General features: G+C 37.5%; 1 protein-coding gene and 2 long non-coding RNA genes across 3 annotated transcripts in view; 2 read left to right on the plus strand and 1 right to left on the minus strand.

Annotated features, from left to right (window-relative positions):
- Positions 1 to 23: 23 nt before the first annotated feature.
- Positions 24 to 11050, plus strand: LOC111611008. Its single transcript, XR_002753856.1, has 4 exons — positions 24 to 291; positions 7407 to 7474; positions 10015 to 10141; positions 10985 to 11050. It is a non-coding gene; the product is annotated as an uncharacterized LOC111611008 (long non-coding RNA).
- Positions 10943 to 27690, minus strand: part of m1ap (meiosis 1 associated protein) — a 32172-nt gene continuing 15424 nt past the window's right edge. The window contains exons 4-11 of the mRNA XM_023346512.1: positions 21061 to 21216; positions 20817 to 20976; positions 18015 to 18156; positions 15536 to 15599; positions 15321 to 15463; positions 14145 to 14260; positions 13944 to 14025; positions 10943 to 11149 (exon numbers count right to left, since the gene is read on the minus strand). Of these exons, the coding sequence (XP_023202280.1) occupies positions 10943 to 11149; positions 13944 to 14025; positions 14145 to 14260; positions 15321 to 15463; positions 15536 to 15599; positions 18015 to 18156; positions 20817 to 20976; positions 21061 to 21216 (1070 nt within the window). The remainder of the gene's footprint in view (positions 11150 to 13943; positions 14026 to 14144; positions 14261 to 15320; positions 15464 to 15535; positions 15600 to 18014; positions 18157 to 20816; positions 20977 to 21060; positions 21217 to 27690) is intronic.
- On the plus strand, positions 15417 to 16537 carry LOC111611009. Its single transcript, XR_002753857.1, has 3 exons — positions 15417 to 15472; positions 15566 to 15696; positions 16181 to 16537. It is a non-coding gene; the product is annotated as an uncharacterized LOC111611009 (long non-coding RNA).

Here is a 27690-nt window from a genome sequence, read left to right on the forward strand (position 1 = left end):
CTCAAAAGCAAAAGCAAAAAAAAAAAAAAAAAAGAAGGAAAAAAGACCCAAACAAAGACGTTCTTTCTTACTTTTCGTCCTTCCTTCTCTGCCTCTAATTGTGTTGTTTGGTTGCCGAGGCGACAGATAATGGTGGCTGGTTTGTGTCGGACCTGCCGTGCATCTTAACTGCGGAGTGATACCGTTAAGAAGACGAAGATGAAGGAAAACAAAGTTTTAGATCCCTGATCTAATGTGATGAATGCTGTCTGGATTGGTGAACCTGCCTGTGTCGTCTTGGCTCACAAACAGGTACAGGCTGTTCCACTTACTGCCCTCTCTCTCTCTCTCTCTCTTTTTTACTTCTGCCCTTTTTCTTTCCCTCACCTGCTGCTAGAGTACTTCCAGCTCCGGAAAAGTAACTGATTACATCTGCTTCTCTCAGACAGAGAGAGGGAAGAAAAACAGAAAGCAAAAAGAGCTTCTGTTTTTCTCGTTAAACTATCTTTGAACTCATCAAGGGAGGAAAAAGGAGCGTTTGGCTAAGGGGGACTGTGTGCATTTTTTTCTTTCATTTGCGTCAACACTTCCTCTTGGAACGACTAACAAGCTGTTTACACGTTTACAGGTCCTGTGTGTTTCAGTATGGAGACTTTTTTTTTTTGAAAATTAGGGTCATAAAACCTCCATAAAGTGCCAACAATAGGATTCCAACTTCGGCTTTGACTGCAGTTCTACCTCCACCCGAGTCGTCTGCTGAAGAACTAGATTTGTTGTTTTATTGTTGTTGTTGCAGTTTTACTGCTTTATGCTCGGCAGGTACAGTAGCTCAAATGTTCATTATTGCTGTACAGTGGCTTAAAGAAAGCATTCATACCGAGAGAATCCAACAAGCGACGGCGTTCGTAACTGAGATGAAAGGAAGATGATGCAAAGATTACATTTATTTTCACAAATAAAACTTTAAAAATAGCACATTTGTATTCACACCCTCCATAATCAATAATCTGCATTTAGCTCATTTTGTCTCTTCAGAACAGAACAGATACTTATTATGTTGTAGGTCTGAACTTTGACTAGACCAGTGTAACACTTATGCAGCCACTGAAGCTTTAGCTGTTTAGTCTCAAAGCTTTTGCATCTAATGGGTTCATTCAAGGATTATTCTGTATTTAACTCCACTTTCTCATCCATTTTGACCAGTTTCTCTGTGAAAACCATTCCTACAGCATGATGCTGCCACCACCATGTCTCCTGAGTTATGAATCTCTGCAGCATGTGCCTCTTGGCTGCTTCAAGAGGCTAGATAATGTTGTCCTTTAATTACACACAAGTTGACTTTTTCTATTCTAATTGCTGAATGCAATTGGCTGTGCTACATTTTTAGGGGCATTAAAGTCTGCTGATTACAAATGCATGCCACACTTTTCAGAATTTTCTTTGATCAAAAAGATCTACGTCGCAAAAAACTAACGTCGTCATGCAATACTTTGTCTGCCAAATAAAATCCCGGCAGCTTGAGGTTGAGCTGTGTGGAAAAATAAAAGGATTATGAAAACTTGTGACAAAGTTCCATGTTCAGATTTTTCTATTTTGTTTTCCTTTTGGTTTTTGTAAAGTTCTGCACACTTGAGGACAAATAATTTACCTCAAATATTTACAGTTCGGCTCATTTTTAAAAGCAGCAACACTTGGATTTGTCAAATCTGGACTGGATTATTTGACACTAAACGCAGATTATTTAAAGCACAGTTTGTAGATTGTACTGGTTTTATTTTAGTTGTAAAGATAAATTAACAATAAAATTTTATCCAGAGCTTAAAACCCTGATTGAACTAAGAGGATGTGGAGACTAAAAAAACTAAACAAATAAAATTTTTGATATATTTCTGGACTATGTGCCACCAAATGTTTTATGAAGTTGAACAAAGATAACATATAATTTAAATATAGATAATTTTCTTATTTTATTTATTTATTTTTTTACAAATTCAGATTTTTAGGCAACAGATTAAGAAATATGACCTGGAAACCGGACGGTTTTTTGTTCTTGTCCAGACTTGTTAAATAACAAAGAGCAAACTGAACCAGCTGCTTCGGCCATTTAAAGGAAAAATGAACAGAAATTTTTAGAAAATGGTTTTAGCCGATTGAAACATCATTTCTTGCCACTTATTGATCAGTTGAAGGAGTCATGCAACCACAAGCATGAGAGACTTTCATTCATTCAAACAAAAGCAGCTTCTTAAAGAGACAGAGGCCCAATTTCAAGACGTTAAATTGCAAAGTCAAACTTCTTTTAAGTCAAGTTTGATGTATACAGCATCTTCATAACAACTGAAGGCAACACACGATTGTTACATGACTGGAGGGTTGGACGATGTGGCTCAAACACATTTCACAGTATAAGCGTTTCATGTCAGTCGATAGCGATAATTATTGATTAGTTTATTGTTTTGAATATCTGAAATATTGCCAAACTGGTGACATGACCTTTTCCTGTTTCAGTCACAGTTTTCACTCTTTTGATTATCTTTAAGCAATTATGAGGCATAGTGACGAAAAACCTTAAACTGCTGCTGCGCCACTCAGCAGGTTGTTGCTAAGTAACCAAAGAATGAGTAAGTTGCTAGGTAACCAAAGAGAGTGAGCTAGTTGATTCCATCACTCTTTCTTAGCTGGCTTTAAGTGGTTGAGCAACTAAAGCCTTTCCTCTGCCTACATCTCCCAGAATGCCATGTGGTTCTGCACCAGGGTTCAGTGAGTATTCTCCATACTGAATACTAAATATTCTACCACATGTGTTATCTATTGATATTGATCATGTGTCTATCGCGGTATAAATTGTTATTGATTTATTGCACAGCTCTATTTGATTGTGCTGTAAAAATGGTTGGAATATACAGAATACTTTTTCTATAAATCTGACATCAAAAACTAATTTATTGGTTTTATCTGAGATCTCCACCACTTTTGGCATTCAATACCTGGTTTCATTTTGTCTCATATCGACTGACTGGGGCCTCACCGTCTAAAGCTCACATACCCTTTGCAACGATCCCCTCCTCTGCCTTTTGCACAAACTTCTTCTCAACTCGTCTGACCTTTCGAACTTGTGCCACACAGTTCGGCTGACTTCGCATCGGAGCTGAATTTAGGCACATCTAGGCGTGAAAACAAGCCTTTCGTGTTGAAGTGCCAAGTGAAAATATGTAGAGCAAGTCCAGCCACGTCTTTTTGTTGTTAGTTCTTGAGTTATTGGTGTGATAATTTTATGCACGCTCAGATAAAAAAGACAAAAACCCACCTAACAGTTTCAGATCAACTTCAGCAGGTTCACACTGTTCTTAGAGAGGAGGCATATGAAGAGGAAGCCCTTGATAATTTAGGTCGTCCATTTTTTATTTTATTTTTTTTTTAAAATGTGGACCGCCTCTGCAGTAAAAGACAAGATCATGATGTGTGGGCGAGGCTATTTTAACTGCGGCTCAACATCCACACAAACAGCCTCTAACCTTTAATATTTCAGACACTGTCTCTCACTTTGCAGCTTTTCTTTAAAGGTCATGTTAGAGTTACAGAAAGAGAAGAGTCGGTGCAACGACAAGAGGCACTGAAACTACTTCTTACCCAACAGGTGCTTCTGTGTGACGGCCACTTTTTGGATAACGCACAAGAAATTCAAGTTCAGCCGTTAATTTGATGATGCAGCGCTTATAATTTGACTAGAAATAACTCATTTGCTGTGTGCATCTCTTAATTCACACCCAAAGGTTGTGAAACTGCTGTTGGCATAACAGCGATGCTGTTATGAGTGTCGGTGCTAATGAAGAATATTGACAATATCCTAAAGCTGCATTTCTGTGCTGACTAAATTACAGGAAAGTTGGATGTGTGGTGGATAAAGACTTCAGTTTTTTTTATTTCTTTGTTTTGTGGTTGAGAGCTGGAAAACTGAACTGAAACACTAGCGCTGTAAAAACCAAAATAGTAGCAGAAACGCCCTGCTGATGCTTTTTTTATCTGGAAGCTTCTCTCCGTGTTTACGCTCTCTTAATTTGACTTGTCTTGTCAGAGTGAAATCCTCAATGTTTAGGGGGAAAAACTGATCTGAGCTCGTCTCTCGATCAGCTATGCTAAATAAATCAATCACAAATCCCTACTGAAAGATTGTGACGTTTGCTTATAGCAAGACATTTTTCATGTCATAAGAGAAATAATTTTCCAACGGAACAAGTACTTTTTAAGGAATTACTGACTTAAAACAGTCTCATATTTTTGATGAAAAGTTGCTTGTAAGTTGGTTTTGCCTCATTTGAAGTGTACTAAGATATTTGCACTAGAAACTAGACTGTTTTTGCAGTGTCTTTGTCCGCAGTGCAGCATGTCAGCAGCTGAGGGAAATGAGCCATCAAGAGGGACTGGTCAGCCAATCAGAGGTGGACTTTGGTGAAATGACAACAAGCAGTCAGAGGGCAGAAATATGATGTATAAACTCCCTTTGTGCCATCTGAGAGACAGAAGTTGTGTGAAGAGAAACATCATGAGTGACCTTAGTCTGGACTGGAAGATTTTTTAAAAACTTGTTTTAATTCTTACTATTTTATTAACCTTTAACTTGCTAAGACAAATAAACCAAGGCTTAATTTTGGTTAAATTGTAAAAAAATAAGGGCAGCTAAAGAGGGAAGAAGAGCAAAAAGTCTGTCAACAAAACCTCCAAATTAAGAGGTGCATGTTGCTACGCAGCTTCAAAGACGGCTGCTGGCATCGCCGTTTTCCACGGTACAGATGGTACTTCTAATGCGATGCGCTCTTCCTTCCTGTCTCTGCTGCACAACCTGTCCGGAAGAGAAGCTGAACAGTTTGATCTTTGCTTTATTCAGAGGATTTCCTGGTGAACTGAGAGTCAGGTGCCTTTTGGATCATGGCAGCCAGTCATGAGTCATTCAGTGAAAAGTGACCTCTGCCCTGTTAACCCGCCATAAAGCATAAAGCGCTGCACTCTGAACTAGTGTAGGTGTGATTGGCTTTATTTCTCAGGATGAAACAGAAAATATACATTTTTTTCCCCTTTCAGTGACTCCTGGTGTATGTGGTGGCACAGACGCAAGAATACAACAATCAGGTTTATTTAAAAGTTTCATGACAGAAAAATAAGACAATTTCAAGATATAAAAGGAGGCTTTACCAAATTTAATTCAGTAAAACAGTGAAATTCATTCAGTCTAGTCTGGAACATATCCTTAATTCTGCTATAACATTTAAAAAGTGATGTGACAGTGAACAAGTTTGAACTTTTTGTGGATTTTGTCTCATCCGCTCAAGTTTCCACTACACCCCAACAAGATTAGCTTCTCAGGAGAACTGGTAACGTTTACTTAAATTGGTTGATTTCTAAATATCGATTCTTCATCCATTCCAAAACCAGTTTCAAACTGTGTTTGGGGTGTAAACATGTGAAAACTGGTTACAATTAGTGCTGCACAATCTACTGAATATGAACGTCTTTGCGTTATCCATGTGTTGGAGGACGTTCAGCTCTTGACGTTCTGCAGTAGATGTTTGTTTTTTATGGCTAAGATGCTGCAGCTCACAAGGAGTGGTGGAGTCGCAGTGACGAAGAAAAACAAAATAAATGCCAGCAGAATGTGGGTTGTTTGTCTCATTTTGTCACCTTGAAATACGGTGGAAGTTTAACATCATTGGTGACCAAGAAAAACAGCTGCTGCTCCAAAACAGACGCCTCTGAGAAACTGCATCCACGTGCAAAGGTTGAGCGATTCCACCAAACTGACAAGAAGTTTGTTTAAGTTAGTAAATTTGAGGCTTTCAAACCAGCTGTCCCAGTTTTACGCTGCGTTCCAGTTGTACTTGGAACTGGGAAATTCCGACTTCTCAGTTGGAAAAATCAACTGGAACGCTCCCAGAAGTCGGGTTTCCCAGTGGGAAACTGAGAGTTAGCCGGACTTTGTTTTTTCAATATGGCCGCTCCTCGCATCAACAGTAGCAAGGTGTGGCGGAGACGTTTATTTTACAAGACACACATGTAAGAGCGCATCTAAAATCAATGTAACATGTAAACTGAACTAATTAAACGTGGAGTTTGCTGTAAAGCTTACACTGCAAAAACAAAATCTTAAGTATTTTTGGTTGATTTTCTAGCACACTTGAAATAAGACAAAAATAACTTACAAGTAACTTTTCAGCAAAATATTTGAGTTTGTTTAAGAAAATAATTTCTTAATACTGATAAAAGTACTGGTTCCACTGGCAGACTTTACTTATAACAAGACATTTTTTAGCATTTTATGAGCAAAATAATCTGTTAGTGGACAAGTACTTTTTATTAATATCTGTTTTGCTTTGTTTCTCTTCTAGATTATAGTATTTCTGGATCCGTGCTTGGTCTGTGTGTGGGCAGGCGTGCGTGTGTGTGTGTGTGTGTGTGTGTGTGTGTGCTTCCCTGTGAGGCAGACAATGTTTGCTTTTGTGTAACATTGTTGACTAAAAACCATCCATACTAGAAAGTCCAACAATTTAAATGATTCTGCAAAGATCCAGACAGAATTATGCTCCGAGGCTGCAGACATTTAACCAGAGGGAAGGAATAAAGTCAAAATGATTTATTTTTAAAGACGTTTGCTTTCCGGCCTGAAATAACCTCCTGCTCCTTAAGCAGGTTTTTCAGACCCAAAGCTTCAGTCTGATGTGATCTGAGAAAGGACTTCCTTCTAATGTTGAGGAACTTCGACAGCTGTCAGCTGCACTTCTGAACGTAAAGCAACATTTAGCTGAAGCTAGGACGTATTTCCTCCTTCTGTTTCAACTCTGCGGTAAGGCAGAGCAAGAACCCCTTTCACTTTTGAACATCTGATAGGGATCTGTGCGTTCTGCGTTCAGAAACACCCGAAACTATATGGCTCCCTCCCCGCCAAGCGTGAAGACCACCCCGGTTTATTTTTAGCTTTTAGCGTGGGCTAACAGTGATGAGTCTGAAAGAGAATCTTACTCATTTCTCCTTAGATCTTTCTGAGAACTACCTGAAGGAAATGACAGGTCTTCATGCATGTCATCGCTCTGCCGACCTAAAAATAAAGGCACGTGTGTGTGGGGTGTGGGTGTGTGTGTATGTGTAAACTACAAGGTTTTAAGCGTAAAAGTGAGTCGTCAGGAGGAAGAGGTTTGTTTGAGTCTTTCGTTTCCAGTAAAATGATTTTATCTACAAAAGTCTACTCATTTACAACTTCTGCAAAATTTACAACTTTTGCAGTGCAAAACCATAAAATTTATTGTTTTGGAGCTTGAACTATGTGTTAGTTTTGGGTATAAGGAAAAGAAAACAAAAGAATTAGGATTTTCTAGACAATTCAGACTTGAAAAATGTTTCCCATTTCTTTCAAACAATTCTTGTTTGGTCCCTGCAAGGTTCTGACTTCACCTCCTCACTTCCTCCCTCCCAGAGATGAACTTCCTCTTCTTGCTCAGCTTTGCTGGTAAGAGATATGATTATTATTTTTTTTTTCTTGTTCCCCGAGTCTGAATTGTGACTCTTGTATGCTTGTCTGATTCCTGCGGCCTAGATGTGTGGACAATTACAGGAAAGCGACGGAGACAAAGAGAAGCTAAAACATAATTCTGCCTCTGCTGCAGATTGTTGCAAAAAAGGAAATGGAACATTAAGAATAAAGCAGGAAGTTGCAGAACTAATATTATCCCAGAACAGATATAGAGGAGTTAAAAGAATCATTCTTTTAGTCGGTGTGAATGCAGAAAGTTATTTTTGTTGATCATGGTGGAAACTGGTCGGAGAAAAATTATGATTTTCTTAGTAAAAAGAGTTTCGGGAATGATTTAAAAAGATTATCAGAGAATCATGAAATACACAGATGTACAAAACTAGAGCAGATAATAGCTCCTTGTCTTGACATATGAAAAGATTCTGGGTAGATTCAGCTGCTTTTTGACTGCAACTAATTGTTAGCAAAAAATATTGAGCCTCTTGATTATTTTAGGAGACAAACAGCCGTTAAAAATGTAGGTTGCATGCAAATAGCATGCGTGTGTTATCGGTTTCGCATTAGCTTCTGCCAATATTTAAATGTGTTTAGTGGTTCAGCATTAGTTTCTGTCATTTGTTTTGTGAGTTTAGCAGCTTAAATGCTAAATACAATTTAAAAAATGCTGATTTTTAAATGTATTTAGCAGCCTAGTGTTCATCTAATTGGCAATTTTAGTGCAAAAATTAATTCTCCATGAGAGTCATGGTGGCCATGGTGAAAATGTAAAAGTTATCAGTAAGTATATAATTTTTGTGGGTCTAATTATGTCTGATTTGACACTAAGATATTCATCTGTGGTACTTGCTGGCAGTTGCAGTGCAAAAATAAATCTTCCTTGACGATCATCTTGAAAAATGGCCGCCACCTTGAATTGTTAATGACCAACTCTTATTTAAAAAAAAAAAAAAAGCACCTGGAAACACCTGTGCCACGTTAATTTCTTCTACACACATGGGAAAGATTTTGCTGAAATATGAAATTATCTGCTGCACTAACTGGTGTAACTGGTAAACTATAATGGTGGTGGCAGAATGGTGCTGGGAGGTAATGTTCACTGCCATCAGGATCTTCAGTTTGATGTTGCACAGTTAAGAAGTCAGTGGGTGGTTAAAGGTTAGAAGGTCAAATGCTCTAACCTTTGACCTTCTAACCAGTCACTTAATGTCACAGAGATTTTACGCTGATAAAGTTCCCAACAAATGTTGCTTTTATTTAGTAACCCAAATGCTACAGAGATAATAAATATATAAATATAGAACATAGTGAAGACACACAGCAGAGAGAACTGAGTTAGAAGATGAACTGTTCATTTTCTACATGGATGAACCATTAAAATCGCACAAAAGAAATCAATTAAACACAAAGCAAACACTGAACTGCAACATTAACGAGTCAAAATGTAACAGTAGAACAATATGAACGGCTGCCACAGCTTTTAAAGCAGAAACAAGCACACTTTTGTCCTCTGATTTTATTTAAATGTGAAGTGTGTCTGACAGCGTTAGGATCAAACAGAAGGACCTCCAGCTCCGACCTTTTGACCCTCAACGCGGACAGAGGGGCTTGCTGTTGTTCTGCCTGAACCAATTTGTGAAATCTGCACGCGCTGACTCAACTTCTCCGCTTTTTAAGGTAATTAAAAGAGAAAAGACACCCCAGAAAACATACGAGGGCGAAACGTCAGCGGAAAGTTGCTAAGGTCCGAACATTAGGCCTCTGGGAACAAAACGAATCGTTGTGGTTTGGGTTTGTGAACGCAGAGGAGCTGCGGTGTCATGCCAGTCACTCGTTGGTGCTGCAAGCTTCAGCAGGGGGGCGGAATGGCGGGATCCTGATTAACTCTGTGTGAGCGTCTGTGTGTGAGGATGATGCAGCTTCCTGAAGAGGAATAAATTAAGACGAGTGACGACAGACATGTTCAACCGAGAGGAATCTGCGTAAGAGCGTGAATCATCGACTAAATGAGAGCAAATGTAAACGAAGCCACTTCATCGACTTAGAGTAACCGCCCGGCCAAAAACACCACGGAAATTTTCCTTTTCTACGTTCGCTGTTTCACAGAAGTCTCACACTGGAGATTTTAATCACTTACTTGGTTCTGCTTGCAGGCTGTGGCCCCCCTGGAGCGGGAGGGGCCCAGCAGAGAGGCCCCTCTGTCTGCTGCTTTATAACAGAGACGCTGTGTTCAAACTAGGGTAACAAGGACCAAAATGAAAAGAAACGCGCACTTGTGTGTGTTTTTGTCTATGGGGCTTTATGCACACATTACTGTACATACATGGTGTGTCTGATGTGCTTACTCTCATCTTTTGGGGGGTCTTAAATTAAAAGCAGGAAGTGATTTTTTTATATACATCCAGAAGCTTTAATCTGCCTACATGAGGAACCTTTTGTTCTTTCTTCCTCCTCATTACTGAAGGAAGCCTTCATTGTCCTGCTGCTTCCCTTCATCTCATGTTTTTCTCTCTTTGTAGGTTTGCAGTTTTGAAGTGTGCTGCCTCAGCATTCTGCACGTGGCACCAGCTCACCCCCTTACAAGTTCAATTCAGTTCTTACTAAAGATGTTCTGATTACTGTAGACTTCAAGCAGTCACAAATCAGGTACAAAAGTATAAAAGGCCTCTCTAACGTTTTCACTTTTTGTCATGTTGCAAGTTTTCAGCAGTAGTGCGTAATTCAGATACTTGCCACCTTTACTCTGATATCCTCAAATGAATCCAGCTGTCTTTAAATGTCATCTCATTAGTAACTACAGTACAGTCTGAGTGCGTAAAACCAAGAAAAACAAACAACGCAGCGTCCTTGTCACAAAACGCCTGTTACAGGACTTGGTTTGGACCATTTATATGTTGAGATGACCTAGTCAAAGCCCAGACTTGACAATTGATGTTCACTTGGGGCTTTCCATCCAAAGTCAAAAAGTTTGAGTTGTATCACAAACAATTTGAAGGTTTAAAGCATAATGTGGCTTGATGAGGGTTTTACTTGGGTGGTTGGGTGAATTTAAATGCACACCACACTTTTCAGATTTTCACCGTTTAAGAAAAATAATGACAACCACATATCATTTTCCTTCCCTCTTCACAGTTCTGCTCTGTGACCTTAAATTCCAATAAAACGCACCAAACGCTTGTGGTCTCAACTCATTCAAAGGCTATGAATACATTTCCAGGGCACTAAAGCTTCAAATTAAAGCATTTTTCGTTATTTTTTAACGATGTCTTTAAGTACTTTAAGAGCCATGTGGGTGCTCCTATGTTTTACAACGAGCCCAATTAGCCAAATGAGGGTGTATTTGTGCTGACTAAGGTTTGCTGCTAATGCAGGGAAACCCCTCTGCAGCGCAGCGCTCACCTCTCCCTTTCTCTTTGACTCCTTTCTTCCACTCATCCTTCATTGTTCTTACTGTAAAATCAAACAGTCATCACTGTCTTCTTCCTGCAGAGGAGGGGCCGGGGCCCGGCGGCCGCTGCTGAGGAAGTGCAGCGCGGGGCGGGAGGCCTTCGCCGGAGGGGGTCCCAGCAGGGAGGAGGAGCAGGAGGAGGCGGAGGGCAGCGGAGCCACGGTGGCCCTGACCCTGCTGCTGGGTCCAAGCTGGCGGTTTGGAGGCTGAAGTGAAACAACACACACATTGTGTCCATGTATGCAGAGGAAACCTCAAGACCAAGAAACACATTTTTATGCATTTTACACACATATTTATCTAATTTGTAACCGTGAATGATAAAGTGTTGTTGGACTGAATTAAGCTGAGTTGAGTTGTAGATCGTGATTGTTAGAACTAAGTCTGTCGTTATAATCAAAAACAAGCTCAATGATTTCCATGCGCATGATTTATCATTTTTCTACCAAAAACTGGATGACAAAGTCATCAGTCTGGTACTTTGGTCTCAACTGGCTCTTTTATTTTGAAGGGCAATTTTATTTACAGAAACTTCAGAATTCACTTTATTTGTTTTTTGTTTGTTTATTTTGGATATTTAAAATGTCTTCCAGTGTCAGAGTTAAAATAATCATTAGAATTTAAAGTTTATTGATCTTTGAGAGTGTGTTTTTGCATTATTACCATTATACCACTTAAAAATGGTCTCACAACTACAATATTATTGTTTATTGCAATAACATCTGAGACAATTTATCGTCCAGCAAAATTTGTTATTGTGACAGAGTTAGTGATAACAACATCTGTGAGAAAAAAGCCTGAAGGAGTCTGAATGTCGTTCTTCAGGGAACATTTTCTCCTCGTTTTCACTAGCTGCGTTCCCATTCACCATCAAATTTTGCAATTTGAAAATAAATTTGCATAATGGAAGCAGTCATTTTAAAAAAAGCTCAAGTTTTTGCGCTAGGATGAGGTGGATTTTTTTGGCCATATCAAACTTGATTCAAAACTGCAATGGAAATACTTTTCACACCTGTGATCAACAAGTGGATGCTACTGGCGCCTGACTGAGCTTAAAATATTTAGCAAAAAATCCATCCATCCATCCAATTTTGGGTTAAAATTTGGGTAAAAATATAGAGTTTAAAATGTAAAAATGTGTAGGAATAATTCATGTATGTCAGTTCAGTGTCTGTTAAAACAGACTCTTGGTTCATTAGAAAAGCATTTCAAAATAGCTCATCTCCTTTGAATAAAAGCGATTAGATTGGTCGTTTTTTTTTTTTTTTGGAACTGAAACGTTATAGTTCTCAAACTTTAAATCTTTATTTCTGCTAAGTAAATGTCTTATTCTTAGAGTATAAAGCAAAAACAAGGCTCAGCAGATTCTAATCTAATTTAAGAAATAAAAAATAGGACGAAGACGAATAAAATAGCAGAGCCCTGAACACTGTCTTGCACTGAAGCGAACTATTTGCATGTCAGCAGCTTATCGGCCTTGATGAGTCACACGGCCTGCGGCGATGACACTGCGGGGCCGCCGTCGGCCTCTGCAGACAAAATGAAATAAAATGGCAGCTTGATGTGTGGGTTCTCAAGCAGGAGGTCGTTTGGAAAATGGGTTTAGTTTGAATAAACAATTAATGGTGTGAAAGAGTGTAGGAGTCAAAGCATGGTGATATCTACGACATCACAGGATTGCTGTTGCAGCAAAACCATAAGTTGGCCGTTAAAACTGTTCACCAGAAATACGACAACAAATAAATAGAAAGTTTTTTAAAAGAAATTGTATTTTTAAATCTGAGAAGTATCACTTGTGTTGTAAGTCTGTTTTTATTTTAAGTAAGCTTGCTTTTCAAATACCCTGACCACAGACTTGCTCTGTCATTGTGCTTTATTGGCGGTTATGAGTCACTCTGGAAATATGGAAATACAATAAAAGAATGATTCAAAGAGAATTAGTTTGACTCAACAGGACTTTCTGTCTTAATGTTCAAGATTTAGAACCGAGCGTGACTTCTAATCCTAGAAACATGCATCATCGCAGCAGAACAGTTTCTAGAGTTTTAACTTTGGGGCCATTTTATACTTTTAATGCAAAAATAAAGATTAAATACCAATGTTTTACTGTTTAGCATGTTGCATTCATCTTAAAAAGAAGATAAGTTACATTTAAAAATTAACTGCGTTTGATTTTGGATCTCAAGTACAAAATAAATAGTGCATTGATTAGTAGATTAATAAATAAATTGATAAAATCAGTAAGTGGATTAAAAAAATGTTATATGAGTAAAAAAAGAAACAAATAAGTAAAATAAAAATGCGTTAAATTAACTAAACCAAATAATTAAAATATTAAAAATAAATAAATCCAATAAATAAAAAAAGGCATTAAATGAATACTAAAAAATAAAAAATACTAAATAACTAACTAATAAGTAAATGAATGTGAAGCGGGGAATATGAAAATGTATTAACTCCTTCCCATTTAAATTTGGTTGCATTAAACAAAACCAAAAGTCCCTCTTAAGAGTCTGTATCTACTGGTTTTAGTTCAGTGGATTTAAAAATAGGTCAACCTGGGGGTTTCTTTCGTTTTTATTTTTTGGCTGTAAGTAGCTTCATCTCTATTTAACAATATAAATAAAAACAACATTAGGAAATTAATTTGCATTTTATTCAAATAGATTATGCTAAATGTTACTCGTTAAGTCTGACAACATCCGACCTCAAAAGTCAAAATTAAAGAATAAAAATAGTTTGCAGTATTTGACTACAAAACCAGAACACAAAGAAACTTTTATGTTTTACTGTTTATATGGACTTTATTTTGTCTTGTCTGTATGAACTCTGCACCGCCATCTAGTGGGTCACTAAGGAACTAAAGAAGTGAGGAGGAAGTTATCCTAAAAGAGGCTAAATATAAACTGCCCTAGTTTTTATGTGTAGTGGCTCTGGAACCACGGCGCCAACATTTCCATTGATCTATTATTTCCATGAGGAGCAGCTGTTGGCCTTTACCTGCCGCTGCTGTCGGCCGACTGCGTTTCTGCTGCTTTCTGCCGCCTGCGGCTGCTCTCTGTGGGCGGGTGCCGACTGAAGCCTGAAGTAAAGAGAAAGAGATGCACGATAAACCCCTCATGTTGTCATTCCTCGTCTCTTTCTCTCTCTCAGTGTACATTTAAGGTGGATTTTATTGTGGGAGCAGATAAGGCGGCCGACCTGTACGGGTATCGCGGCTGTGAGAGCAGAGCTCTGCTCCGGAGGTGCTGGTACAGGTTGCTGCTCAGTAGGAGAGGGTTCAACACAAAGTCCTCATCCAGCTGAGAGAGGCAACCCTGAGATTCACAGAAAACACAAACACCTTAGAGGAACCAGCACAAAATCCTTCTTTTTCAGTAAATATTGTCCAAGATAAAATGTGCCTGTATGTATATACCGTACCATTTTAGAAACTGTGGGCTTAGTCTAACCTAAATATTCGGTTTTATGAAGCTATACATTAAGTAAACACAAATTCCAGTAAAATTGACATATTTTTTAAAGTAAAGATTATTTATAAAGTGCCTTCAACAGCCACAAACTGATATACAACATAAATAAAGGATTATTAAAGGAAGAAGCATAATAAAATCATGATAAATTAGAATATTTTCCTTCATCACAGCTCATTATCGCTACTAGAATGAATAAGTTCTGTAGGTTACCTAAATTAGAGAACTAATACATATATAGATCAAAAAAATCTATATATGTAACCAGTTTTAGTACGTTTAAGAAACAAACAAAACTCTGGTTACGTCAAAAACAGAACTGTACCCATTTTGAATGTTTCATGTTTCACTGTTTGTTTGTTTGTTTGTAGATATTGTCAACATTATGCTGTGCTATTTTAAATGATTATTATTTTAACTGTTAGAGGTACTTTTTAAAAGCCCATCTAGGGACAAGTGCTGCGAATTAGCTGTTGCTATTGCACTGAAGCAAACATGGGACTGCTGTTTTGTTCAGTTTGTCTATGTCAATGTACGTCTGTCCCTACCAAATAAACTCAAATAAATAAACAAGTAAATACATTTTATTCACTTTTGCATGTAAGCTGCGAAAATCTTACCAGATAAATACCTATTAAAAGTATTGATAAACTGGAAAGTTTTACATCCAGTTTTACACTCTTTAGTCTTTGAATATGTTGCTATAAAGGAAGAGCACAGATTTTTATTGACTATTTTCATGTATTTAATTAAAAATTTATCTTTTCAATAATAACTGAACATTTTTTTATTGTTGCGGAGCAAGAAGAAGGGCATCATTTTTGTCAGCTTTTATAATAAAATCTACTAAATCAACAAATATATTTTATCCAGTGCAACTTCCATTAAACAGATGTTATTGAACCTGTATGCTCTGCATGGCATTAGGAGAGGGGTCCTGATTTGAGACGGGCAGTGAGCAAGGCAGCAGCAGCTCTCTGGAGGCGACGGGCTTCAGGAGGAGGGAAAGAGATGGAGACGGCTGGAGGATGTAGTGGGAATATACACCTGTAACAGGTACGATAAAAGGATGTGAAGATATGAAGTAAAAAACTGTGTGTTTGTCTTTAAGACACAGACCTGAACCTCCAGCTGGGGATTTCTTATCAGGTTCCACCCTCAGCAGCAGGAACAAGTCTTGATTCTGAAGACGGACAAAGGAAATACTGCATCAGAAATCGGATTTATTGTGGGACAGAAAAACATGGAGAACTGGTGCAAAGCATCCACAGCAAATGAAGGTAATCAAATAAATCAACCATGTGTCAAATGAATTCACGCTAAACAATTAATTATCTGTGAAATTTTAATTTTGGTAATAAAAATGCCGGAAATAGCAAAAACAAAACTATAAAACTTTGCGAAAGTTGCTTCACAAGATTTAAGTCCTCCAGACCACTAGGTGGCATCAACCATCAAATCATATATGACCAGACCTCAGTATAAAGTTTGTAGGGGAAGAAAAAAAAGCCACGCTATGCTTCATGTCTTTATCGAACATGCTGTCTTTTTACAATATTATGTAACAGCAGCATATTTATGTAGTTAACTTACTCCACACTCCCCCTAGTGGTCTGGAGCACTTCTGTTTTGTGGAGGAAGTTTGCAGCATTTAATACTTCCTGTTGCTATTTGGAAAATTTTCCATTTTGTTTCTGTTTTCTGTGATTGCAGCATTTTTCTGTTGCATGTTTTATGGTGTTTCTGTGTTTTATGTGTGTGCAGCACATTTCGCCCTGCTGGCCAAAGTAAGAAACAAAATCATTGATATATCAGAGGCTGGAATGGAATACAAAGCCATTTCTAAGGATTTTAATGACTCCCAGTGAGAACAGTGGCAAACCTCTCTGAAATGGCTGGGGAACAAAAATGACTCCAAAATGTATTGACAAGGCGATGAAGTCACAAAAGAACCTGGAGCAAAGTCTTGAGCATGAAGCTAAGCTCAAATAATCATGATTCAAAAAAATGAAAGAAACTCAGCAACAATTGCCTCCATGGGAAAGTTCCCACCACCAAAATCATGCTGACGAAAAGGAACACAATGAATAAATACGAAACAGAACCAAGATGACTGCAGGTTTCACCAACTCAAATGTAAGACTTTCTAAGACTTTATATATATATATATATATATATATATACATACAGTATATATATATCAATCAATAGGTAAGACATGTCAGTGGGTCAGACTGGTGCTTGACCACTGTGTTTGAAATCCACTAAACCTCTGACTTCAGAGTTTGTGTCGCTCGTGGAAGCAGCACCAACCGTTTCCTGTGGCGAGACGTTTTGCACCTAGTCTGCAACAGAAGTGAGCCAATGGCGAAGACAAACATCATGAAACCAACTAGTGTTAAATTTGCACTTAACTATGACGAATGGAAAAAAGTTAGCTAGCAGAGGTATATTCGCAGCTAGTTAGCGGTAGCCTCAATCGTCTTGAATGACAGAGTATAATGAAGAAATCTGCGCGCAACTCAGACTTTTACCTGACAGAAAAGTCCCGCAAGGAAAAAAAACCCATATAGTCCTGCTATGACAAAATTAAATACCTGTGGTTAATGAATTTCAGGCCAACTTGCATTTAAAAAAAATATTGAAGACATTTTAAGGCCTTAATTTTGGATGCATAAATTCAAGACGTTTAAGATTGTACGGACACCTTGAGAACAATGACCAGACGCACAACAGCAAAAAAATACCCCAAAACAAAATAAAGATTTCCCCAGGGCCTAGTCAAAGTCTGAACTTTCTGTGTTTGAAATTTGGCTGACAAACTCAGTAAATAATCTTAACTCTGAGCTAGATTATGCAGTAAAAAGACATATACAGTCTCATTAATGTATCCTGCAATTGATGTATCTGGATAGACAACATGATAAAATTTCTAAAAGTTAATTCTTATTTTGTATTTGAAGCTTTTTGGCAACACAAGGCAACTAAGAAATGTTATTAAGAAATATCTCAAACTTAGGTTTAATTGTAGCAATGGTAAATTCTCTACATGGATTTTGATTATATATAAAATGTTAAATAAATAATCAATTACAGAAGTACATGTTGTGAGACAGGGAATAAAAGTTTCTAGCACAGTACAGTAAATAAATGTTTCAGTATTTAGCTGTATTTGAAACACTGTAGGATGAAAACCAAGTGCTGTTCAAAATTACATGTTGAAATTCAATTCGTAAACCGATTTCATATTACAAAAAAGTATTTAAAACATAATACAATTTACCCAACAATTAGAGATCATTTAAAAACATATTTTGGCTAAGTTTGTAGGTCTTGTTTGACAAATAGCAGCATCAATTAGACTGAACGTTGTTTCATTCCTTAAGTGCCTGGTGGCTCAAATTAGCATCATACCTAAATTTACACTAATTTTAGGTGCAATTCAAATTAAAAATACTTTATTAATGTCCAAACTAATAGTCTCTAAGTAACTCAACCCCTGGTTGAGAGCAACAACAACATTAATATTTTTTTTTTTGCACAGCTGGATGCATTTCGCTGTCATCAGTGGGAGAATAGTGTTAGATTGTTTACACACCCGCAGTGTCTGACAGAGTGCATGAAAAAGGCTGTTGTTGTTCTCCATCTCGTCCCAGTCCAGCTGCCAGCAGGTGGTGGGCCTGATCACCAGCGGCAGCCCGTACAGCACACTCTCACACACCCCGTCTGCATGCAGGACCCTTCAAAACACACAGTCTCAGTTGGGATTATAAGCATTAACGATTGAAGGAAATATGAGGTTTTTGTTTTAGATTTTTTTTATAGCACTAGTAGCCTTTATTCATAGAAGTTAGATAGGAAATGGGCTGGGACAGTTGAAGGGAAAACATGCAGCAAATGCCCCAGAATCAGTAATGGAACCTTGAATGGCTGCATTATCGATCAATATGTTTTATTCGGAAATGTTTGGTGACTAGATGTTGCTAAAAAAATACTCCTGATGTGAACCGTCATCACTGCAGAGGTGAGGTCTTTCACAGCGAAAAGTTTTCATTTCTTCTGAGAACTTCCTTAACTGTAGGTTAATGCTGTGACTCATTTACTGTATGTAAAACACTTTTTCCTGAACACAGACACACTTACATGTCATAACTGCAATTCCACAAAAAATGCAAACGCCATGCAAATCAGGATAACTGATGGAAACAGGCCTACGTCACTCCAAACACCTCGGTTTCTACTTTCTGTTGTCAAGGCACAAAGGTGTGTTTGACTTTGAAGAAGTGTGCATCAGTTTGTGGTGCTGTTGGCGTGTGCGTGTTTGTGGGCGTGTGTTTACAGGAGTCAGTGACATCATCTCTTGAACATCGGTCAAGTATCTGTTGTTCGGTTCTCAGATGTAAACGTACGCAAAGCAGCAGTATAGTAAATACTCATAAATATGAGAAACAAAAGAAAATAAAAGGAAAATATTTGATTTTAAATCCAAAACTAATAATTCAAATACAGTACAAATTGGTTCAGTTAGATTTTGAAGTAAAAGTTTGCTGCTTTTCTATATATAAAATATTAGAGCTTTCAGATCCAATTCTTGAATATGGATTAAATCTGAGCATAACTAAGTCTTATTAAAAATATAAAATAATTACAAGTAATAATAACAATAATAATAACACATTTTACTTATAATGCCCTTTATATAACAAGTACAGTATGTCATAATTGTTAGTTACATGAAGTAAAGAAAGTAAAATAGGAATACATAAATATGCTCATGTCATTCAGCATGTAAAAGAAATCATATTATACTCTTTTTTGTCATTTTTAAGATAAAATGAAAGGCAATTATGAATTTTGTTGAAACTTGTTTGGGAAACAGAATCTTACAGATAACCACTTAAGTAAACTCACTTCCATTTGGGGGTCCGAAGCAGATCATAAGTAAATAACTTTCACTACTTACATAAACAACACAAAATTGCAACAACTTGATTTCATTGCATTGAGAAGCAGACAATAGTTTGTAGCCAATCAAAGTTAAATGAAGGCATAATAAAGAAAAAACTTTGCTGAAAACCTAAATTAAGAATGAAATAGGAAATTAATTCCACTTCACAATTATACACACAATTGTATTGATCCATCACATAAAATCTAACTAAAAAGCACTGAATTTAGTGGCTTTAATGTGACAAAATGTGAAAAATTTAATTAATTAAAAGTCCCTGTGTTTCATTTTGTGTTTGCTTCCGGTAGAATCTGTTATCTATAAATCCAAACTTCACAAAAACATCTCATGGTTTTCAGTCTCGGTTGTTAACTCATTCTCGTGTTCTCCCACTTCCTGAAGTAGGAGAACGTGAACAAAAGGATGTAAAGCACATGGAGGACATAAACAACTCAGTCCAGAAAACGTCTTTTAGCCCCTGTGAAGTTTTTCCACTCGGTTTCACTCGTTCTGAGACGCTTCAAACATCAGAGCAGAACAAAGCATCCTCTAACATGATGAGAGAGTTTCATCTAAGAAATATTCCACTGCTCCATACAGTCAGAAAGAAGGCATTCATAGAGATTTCACTGGAGCGAGGTTTCATCACACGAACGGCAAAGGGCTCGAATGTTTCTTCTCTTCCTGTTTCATCAAGCCAGACACAAAATTAGGAAGAGTGGACATGGCAGAAACAGGAGGAAAGAGGACGTTCATGTTGTGTTTTTGGGGGGATGAAATTAAAAAGAAGCATCCACAGAAAATAAAATATATTTCCAGGGTTTGTACACTTTTCCCACAGTAAAACTGAAGCACTTTCCAAGCATTTTCAAACTTTTCCAGTCCCACACTTTGGAGATAAACCAATACAAATTAACTATAAAATACAATTTAAATTTACTATTTTATGACATAATTTATTACTATTATTAACTTATAAGATAGGGACAAGATAAACTAAAATGTAGCAAAATTTTATGCTTTGAAATTTCAATAATGTTTAGTGTAAGAAAGTCAATCTTTATTTCAATTATGCAAGTAGTTGAATGTTAAAACACCATATACAAAGAAAGTTACAAAAACTGTCTTGCTAAGTTTTCTGGCATTTAGCAAATAGAAATAATTTTGTTAATTATAACTCATCCAATACAAGAGAAGTTTGGTTTGATTTAAATTCAGACTGTGAGAAAAAAATATCTGGCGTTTGAAAATATTCGGTTTCAAATGTAAGTAACATTTCCCAGTTTAAGTTTTTAAACAAATATTAGATTGCACTTTATTACAAAACTGTGCAGTGTGAATATTAAGCCCTTTCCAAAATTCAAGCACTTTCAAGGATTTCAAGTACCAATATGAACTCTGTATTGCAGATCCTGAGGCTCAGAGTTTGTTGTTTTTCTCTCTTTCACTTACTTGATCACTCTCAGCCTCTGAGGAGTCGGGCTTTGATTTCCGGGGCCCTTGACCGCCGGCAGGAAGTCTCGAACGCTCTCTGTCTTGACGCCCAGGCTGGGGGTCATGGGGATGAGGGCGGGGCTTATCAGACGCTCCAGCATGTCACACTTCACACAAACTGCACAGGTGGGACAGAACATTTCACTGAGTTTGTTTAACGTTTGAGTTTGTGGGGTTCTGAGTGCTGGTCGTTGAGTCGGACCTGGAAGCGGGTTGTCAGAGGGGCTGGGCAGCAGCAGGTGGAGGTGCTCCCTCTCCCCCCCCTGCTCCTGAAGCCATGCCTTTAACACCGTCTCCATGGCGAAAACGCTGTTCTCCACCTGCTGCAGGTCCACCTCTGTCCCCAACATCAGTGAGTCTGCAGAGACACAAACACACAGAAATCATATCAAATCAGAAAATTTGACATGCTGCATATATCTGTGCAAAAAGTTTAAATCCAAATCTGTCTTATTTTACTGACGTTTAAACGACTTTTTCTAAAGTCGTTTAAACGTCAGTAATTCTCCAGACCTTCTGGTGATATGTAGGAATTTATCTTTGGAGTTTTGTTGCTTTTTCACTTATTTTTACTCCAATATTTGCAAGAAATAGGGACCACATCATCTACTTATGAGAAACTGCTGGTAGGAAAGTTTCCATAAGCTCTAATGTAAAACTGGGTCTTTGCTATGTTGACAGTTAGGCACAACATTGGTCAGTTTGGGACATTTTTTGTGCCTCAATGATTCATGACAACATGAACATGACATTCCTATTGTAATGCTTTTTTATTGATATTTTGGAGACCACCAAGTGAAACCTATGTCTATGACTACAGGTGTATTTCAGTAAATTTAAACATCATCAAAAAGTTCACTTATTCCGGTAATTAAATTCAAAAGTTAAAATCACACACTGAGTGTTTACTTCCCCTAATTCTGATTTACAGATGATAAAAAATGACATTGACACCCATCTCAACGACGGTAAAGCACAAAAGATCATTATTATAGCATTTCAAGTGATGTTTACAAGCGGTTTAATGGAAAATTGTGTGGAGGGAAAACATTAGATAGAAAAAAGCAAACATAATTGAAGTTTATTTCATCCACAGTCGGATGCTTTGTGGAGCAATCCAGACATTTTATTTAGGTTAGAGTAGTGCTACTTAATAATAATGTAACCCAAGTAAAAATAAAAAGTATGGTATAGTAGAAATATTTTTTCCCCCAAAAACTTAATTAAATGTAACCAGTTATTACACACCTCTGGTTTTATGCAATAATCAAATTTACAGAGAAACTGAATAATCGATGAGTTTCATAAATAAATATTTAAAATTTAACCATTTTTGCGTACAGGATATACGTATATAAAATGTGTGCTGTTGACAATTGCTAGCTACATAGAGTTGTTTATTATGTGCAAAATATTTCAAAAGCTTAAGACAGAGGGTTTCTAAAAGTTGTATTGATAATCTATGCAGCCGTGTCTGAAGTCCTTCCCTAAAGTAGGCAGAGATAACAAACAGCAGCCAAGAAGGGACAAAAATACAGATAAGAAAAAAGTTAGTGCTTTGTCCATCAAAAAGTGTTCCTTAGGAGAATTGTTATATATGGCCAGCAGATGGCAGCATTATTCAACATACTTTAACAACATTTGACACCCTTACCAGCCCAAATAATCTTCTGGAGTGTCATTTCAGGGCTTCAGAGTCACTTGATGAAACTTTTAAACATGCCTGGTGTGCAGAGATTTCATTAACTTCTGATGTTTTCTATGTAAAATAATTTATTAGAATGTATTTTATCCAGTTGTTTGTGCTTATCTGTTACTTCAAAGGACAAACTGGCCACTTTTTCTTCTTCTTCTAACCATAACTTTTCCGCTTTCATCCCCAGCGTCCATTTATTATCGCAGGCTTGACAGAAACCTTATAAACTCGGCTCGTCCATCCTCCCCTTTTTTCCTGCTGCTTAATAGTTAATGAGCCATCAGCGGATAACTAATGGGGCCAGAGGGAGTGCAGAAGATCAGGAGGTCGACAGAAGGGAGGATAAGTTGGACGCAGAGCAGAGGAAAATAAATGAAAATATCCCCACTCTCCGCGTCTGGATGAAATTAAGCTAAGTTAAATTCCTTTAGTAGACTGAACCATCTATCTGATCTATCATGTGCTGTTAGCTTTTTGGATTAGCTGCCAACATTTGCAGAAGTTCTTCATCTCTGTGCTTCATCTGAGGGGAAGATTTGTATTTGCTCGTTCTCCTCTGATTGGTCCCTGTGAGAGTCAGAGAGGTTAAAGGAAGATTTAAACTTTGCTAATAAGTAATGAATTGCAGGTCTACTTCAATGTGTCAAAAAGTCGCCTTCGGATTAAAAAACGTCCCTTAATTCCTTCCAACTTTATAAGACAGCTGCACTAGAATCAGTTTACATAAGAATGAATTCCAAGAAATAATTTTAAAGTTAAAAAGCACGATAATTAAACACTAATCTTGTCCCGTATAAGTTATAATTATTCGAAAAATAATGTAACTTAAAATTGCTTTCCTTATGTCACAATAAAAACAGATTTTTACAATATATATACACAACATGTTCTATAATGTAAATATACATCTTGTCTCTGGTTCTGTCATTCCCTGCCTGATCTTTTTGTTGCCCCTCCTGTTTCTCGGTTCATGCTCCATGCCTCGTCCACTGTTTTCTTATTTATTCATTAAAAAGTGCAGACAGAAATCCCAAGTACCTGTCTGCGCTTTGGCCTGCTTCAGAACACAACAGTTCAGTCAATCAATAAAAAAATAAGGAGTATGGCTCTGGTCTGGCTGTCCTCACAATCTGACTGACTGGGGAAGAAGATTGAACATAGCAGACGATAAAAACCATTAAATTAAACGACACACTGAGGCTGTAGATTTGTCTGCTTTGCTAAATCTTAGGAAGTTAGGAACTTGTTTTGACTGGACAATGTCTTTTGAAATAACTAGAGCAAAACCTGAGTCATATTTTTCATTTTTATCGCATAAACTATTGTAATTTCCTTTTTGTTTGTCTTAAAGAGAGTCTGACTGCCTCCCAACAGCCCAGATTGCTGCTGTTCATCTTTTAACCCACAATAGATATTACATACATCAGCTTTAGCTTTGCTTCAGTGGTTATCAGTTAATTTTAGAGCTCTTTTAGAAATCCAGGTTCTTATTTTAGAGCTTTTTGCAGTCAATTCCTCTTTTGATCTCGGATCTGACCCTAACCCACATCCTTAAAGCAGCTGGAGGCATTTTGATTTTATGCAAGCGTTTCATTAAAGGTCGTTAAAGGTGTTTAGTAGACCAGAAGGTCTGTGGTCCAATGAGATGAAAGCTTATCTCCATGGTCATCACATAAGATGCTATGTTTCGTTTTATTAACTCTGATTATCGCCACAGATACATCATCTCAACTGTGAGGAATAATGTTGACAGCATCATGGTGTGGGGTTGCAGCAGCAGCCTCTGGAAACCCACCATACAGCAAAAAGCTTCACTTAAAGACAAATAGAATGTTCTGGAATGGCCTAGTCAAAGCCCAGATCTCAATACAGATTGTGTATTCAAATCAAAAAATCTTTATATATGCCTAAGGGAAATTAAACATTGTCATAAATCATATCATCCAACTATCTTCAAAAAGTTATTGTGGATGGTGTGTGTAGCAGTCAGTCCAGTAGCAGTCAGTCTTGCAACGACTCTGAAGAAGCCTCTGACTGAGGACTGTTGCTGTATGACTATCGTAATATGCTAACACCTCCATTTCTGGGCAGCAGAGATGCTAACCCACAGTAATATGTCCTAAATGATACCATCAGTTAAGCACTGCTAATCCACCTCATTTGCTTTTGCCGCACCTCTTTAAATCTCTGTCTGGTAATTAAATGGAAGGGATAGTTTGAACTTCCGCCTTCTGTCTTTCCTCTGCATCCTTCAACTCTCTTTTTAAACTCCTCTGAGATATGGGGTTGTAGTTCAGGGGTTATTTTATATTTTTGATTTGATAATCAGCTGTTGTAAAAACAAAACCTTGTTACCATGGTTACACATCGTCACAACTGTCCGAAAGCAAAAATGTAATCTTTACAGCAGCACAGCATCCCAGAGCGAATAATTGCACAAAACACTCACAAAAAGTCAACAAAAAGAACAAATACTTTTTTTAAATTACACAAATTAATTTTGGTGTACTAAACTAACACTGTTGACTATGGTTTAATTTCTGACAGAAATAAAGCAGTGAAGCATCTAGCATGAAGAAAGAGAAACTTTAAGTTTTCTTCTTCGGAGAGGGATATAGATCAGAAAAAAAAAGTTAGAGGAAATTAATTACCGGTCTCTACGATAATGTCAGTAAAGTTGGAAAGAAGGATAGTAGCGAGAAGGAGCCACCGGAGCTGGAATAAACACATGGAGAAAAACCAGGAGGATAAGACAAGATAGAGGGAAGACGGATGGGTGAGCTGGGTGATGGATGACAGACCACACCGTCAGCAATGTTCGTAATTAGACCACCGAGTCTGCTTGTGTTTACGAGCGTCTGAGGATGCGCGATAGAGGGCGAGTAAATGGAAGGGAAAAAAGAGATGTTTTATATCTCCCAGTTGTTTAAATACTGAAAAGTGATGCTTTAAAGAGGGAGAGCAGTCAATCCTCATGAGTGTGTTCGGCAGAGAGCGATAAAGCAGCAAGGCTATATGTTTCACTTCTGGGGATTTATCTGTTTAATCCTCCTGTGGATATCTTCTTCCCAATCTCTGCTCGGTTGGTTAATAGTGTGTATTTAAGTCAGGTAAGATTGAAAAACAACAAAAATCAATTACATCCAGGAGCCTTCCTAAACCGCTCTCCCCACATTCTCAGTGTTTTGTCCCCCCTTTTTGCTCTGATTAGCGATGAAACATTCATTAAATCAAGAGCCAGAGCAAGTGACCTAACCCTGATCTGCAAGTCTAATGGTGTTCCTGAATCTCATTAGGTTTTCCTCCATGTGTTAGCCTATGTAAACCCTGCTATGCATGTTAAGGTTAGCATGTCGGGCGGCGCTAGTATCTCATTAGAGATAGAAATGTAGACGCCCGTGTAACACACCTCCTGTACGCAATCATGTTTTTCTAAATTGCTGCATTTAAAGTGTGATTAAATAATAATTATTCAAGCCCTGCAAACATTAATGCAGAAACAGACGTGTTCAGATGCATTTACATTTCTTTTTTACATGCAAATGACATTTCAAATAAGGAAAACTAATAAGCAGGGCTGCATGTGGCAGAATGGTAGAGCCTCTGTGTTTGTTGCCCCATAGATGGAGGCTATTAGCCATCGATGCAGCTGTTCAGGGTTGGACTTCTGACCTCAGGACCTTTGCTGAATGTCTTCCCCCATTCCATTTCTGCCACTTTTCTGTCCAAAAATCCTGCTAATATAGGCTGATAGTGCCACAAAATCTATTCTAAAGCTGTTAGGGAGCACTAAGTCAGTTCAATTAAAAAGTACTTTATTTATCCCAAAGGGAAATTAAATGTAACTCATTTCATCGAAGTATCTTCAAAGAGTTGTTGTGGAGGATGATGTTCCAGTAGCAGTCAGTCTTGAAGCAAATCTAAAAAGGCCTCTGACTGAATACTGTTGCTGCATGACAGAATAATGGCTGTCACAACATGTTAAGAGCTAAATTAATGTGCTGAGAATGTTTATGACAAAAATCCCAATTATGCTGGAGTTACAGAAAACAAAAAATGTTTGCTTAAATATCAGAATAATTACTCCTGAATGTCTGTAATTTTAATTTTCTATTTTAAACACTTCATGTTTACACTATTGCTAACCTCTGGAGCGGTTTGAATAATAGTACTTTCTAAATATCACCTGAAAAAAGTATCCTAACCTACATATGTTAAGAAATTAAATAGTTTCTGTTCTGTTTTGACTTAAAGTATTGATTTTAATTTGTACTTATTTGTTGATCTTTTATTTTGCTAGTTCCCTTTGGTTATTTTGTGCATAAATACCTGTGTTTCTAGTCTTTAATGTTTGTTTTTATGCAATAATTGGTCATAAAGAACATTTTCATCTGATCTGATGCTGTTCAATAAATATTTAAACATGTCAGTTTAGCAGAGTGTGGTCAAATTGTAAGCAGAAACATAAAACAAAAAATAAAATCACCCATTTCAGCATCATCCACCATCATGTTTCAGTCCTACTTTTAAATTATTTCATTTTTATGTTTACAGCAGCAGTAGAAAGCTGATCGAAGCAGTAAACTCATTCAGACAATCTATATTTATGCTGCCTGCTTAGCAGCAAACTGCAGATAAAGTCAAAGAGTTGGCTGGTGAACAAATTAAATATTTAGATATTAAAGTCTCAGATTATTCCAATGTGATATATTTTGTGGAATGTTATTTCTCGGAGCACGTACAGGTAAAATGCATTTGGCTCTGACCACCCACAGCTCTAAAAGCCCAACGTATTCACATTTCCAGCTGTATTTGTTTTGCCCATTATCCATGAGGCTTTTACTTTTGCTTGTGAAATGGAGGATAATCAGATTACTTGCTTTATATAAGAGGTAGTGTTCTTCCTCTCAGCTCACACTCTCCTCGACGAACACACAGTAATGCTTTCTTTTATCTGTGATTTAGGACAAGTGCTTCATCCTCATGACCATTAGCCGTTTTAACATGAGCTTCTTTGTCTTTAGTAATGACGCTAAAGCTGTACAAGAAGAGGAAGCTTGTTTTCACTCAGAGATAAGTACTGGTGATAAGGATAATGGACTGTGTTCGGGATAATGATGGGAATCCTGGTGAAAG

The sequence above is a fragment of the Xiphophorus maculatus genome, chromosome 14 (assembly GCF_002775205.1).
Source record: "Xiphophorus maculatus strain JP 163 A chromosome 14, X_maculatus-5.0-male, whole genome shotgun sequence".
Classification (NCBI taxonomy): domain Eukaryota; kingdom Metazoa; phylum Chordata; class Actinopteri; order Cyprinodontiformes; family Poeciliidae; genus Xiphophorus; species Xiphophorus maculatus.